The 984-nt window shown below is 58.9% G+C and overlaps 1 protein-coding gene across 1 annotated transcript in view; it reads left to right on the forward strand.

The window, feature by feature from the left end:
- Positions 1-233: 233 nt before the first annotated feature.
- ETH_00033800 (uncharacterized protein) overlaps positions 234-984 on the forward strand; it is a gene marked incomplete at both ends in the record, with an annotated part of 2,579 nt that continues 1,828 nt past the window's right edge. Inside the window, one exon of the mRNA XM_013376127.1 lies at positions 234-648. Within this exon, the coding sequence (XP_013231581.1) occupies positions 234-648 (415 nt within the window). The remainder of the gene's footprint in view (positions 649-984) is intronic.

Raw genomic sequence — 984 nt, forward strand, 5'->3', positions numbered from 1 at the left:
CAGCGGCCCTGCCGCAGGCGCCTGTTTTCCAGGTGCTGCTGCCGCTGCTGTCGGGGGCTGTTGCTGAGGCGGGGCAGCAAGAGAGACAAATGCTGCGTGCTGCGCTGCTGCTGCTGCTGGCAGCAAGAGCATCGGCGTTACATCCCTTTGCTGCTCAGGTAATTATGCAGACGCTAGTACTGCTGCTGCTGTTGCTGCTGCCGCTGCTGCTGCTGCTATAACTGCTGTGAGCTATGTGGCTTGTGCAGGTAGCGCGTCTTACAGCAGCAGCTCCTAATCCACACCCCGCAGCAGCAGCAGCAGCAGCAGCAGGCGGTCTTTCTGCTGCTGCCGCTGCTACTGGGGTGCCTGCTGCAGCGGCAGACGCAACAGCAGCAGCAGTAGCGGAAGCAGCAGCAGGACACAAGCTCAGCTGCATTTACTTTGGCAGCAAGTCCTCCCTTCTTTTCTTTTCGAAGGTTAATGCGGCTACTGTTGCTGCGCGTCATTTGCTGCGATGTCTGCGTGATAAGCAGCAGCAGCAGCAGCAACAACTTAGCCAACAGCAGCACCAGCAGCAGGAGCAGCTGCAGCAGCTACAGCAGCTGCAGCAGCTGGAGCTGCAGGCCGAGACAAGACGCATTCTCTTTCCTTTGCTGCAGCTCATCCGTGCGTCGCTGCTGCTGCTGTTGTTGCTGTTGCTGCTGCTGCTGCTGCTGCTTATTTGGTTGCCGCTTCTGCAGCAGCTGCAGCTGCTGCGGAGCTGCTGTGGATTTCGCTTTTCTTTTGCTGTCCCAAAGGCCACAGCTGTTGTTGAGGGTTTAGGGTTTGGGGTTCATGGTCATGCTACTGTTGCTGCTGCTGCTGCTGCTGCTGCCGTTGCTTCAGATGCACTAGATGCTCCTGCTGCAGTGCGGCAGCAGCTCGTGGGCCTCGTGTTATCTCGCCGCAGCTGCTGCGTGCATTTATGGCGGCTGCAGCAGCTGCTGCTGCAGCTGGCTCAGC

Source organism: Eimeria tenella, genomic scaffold (assembly GCF_000499545.2).
Source record: "Eimeria tenella Houghton genomic scaffold, Eth_scaff3186, whole genome shotgun sequence".
In the NCBI taxonomy this organism is placed as follows: Eukaryota; Apicomplexa; class Conoidasida; order Eucoccidiorida; family Eimeriidae; genus Eimeria; species Eimeria tenella.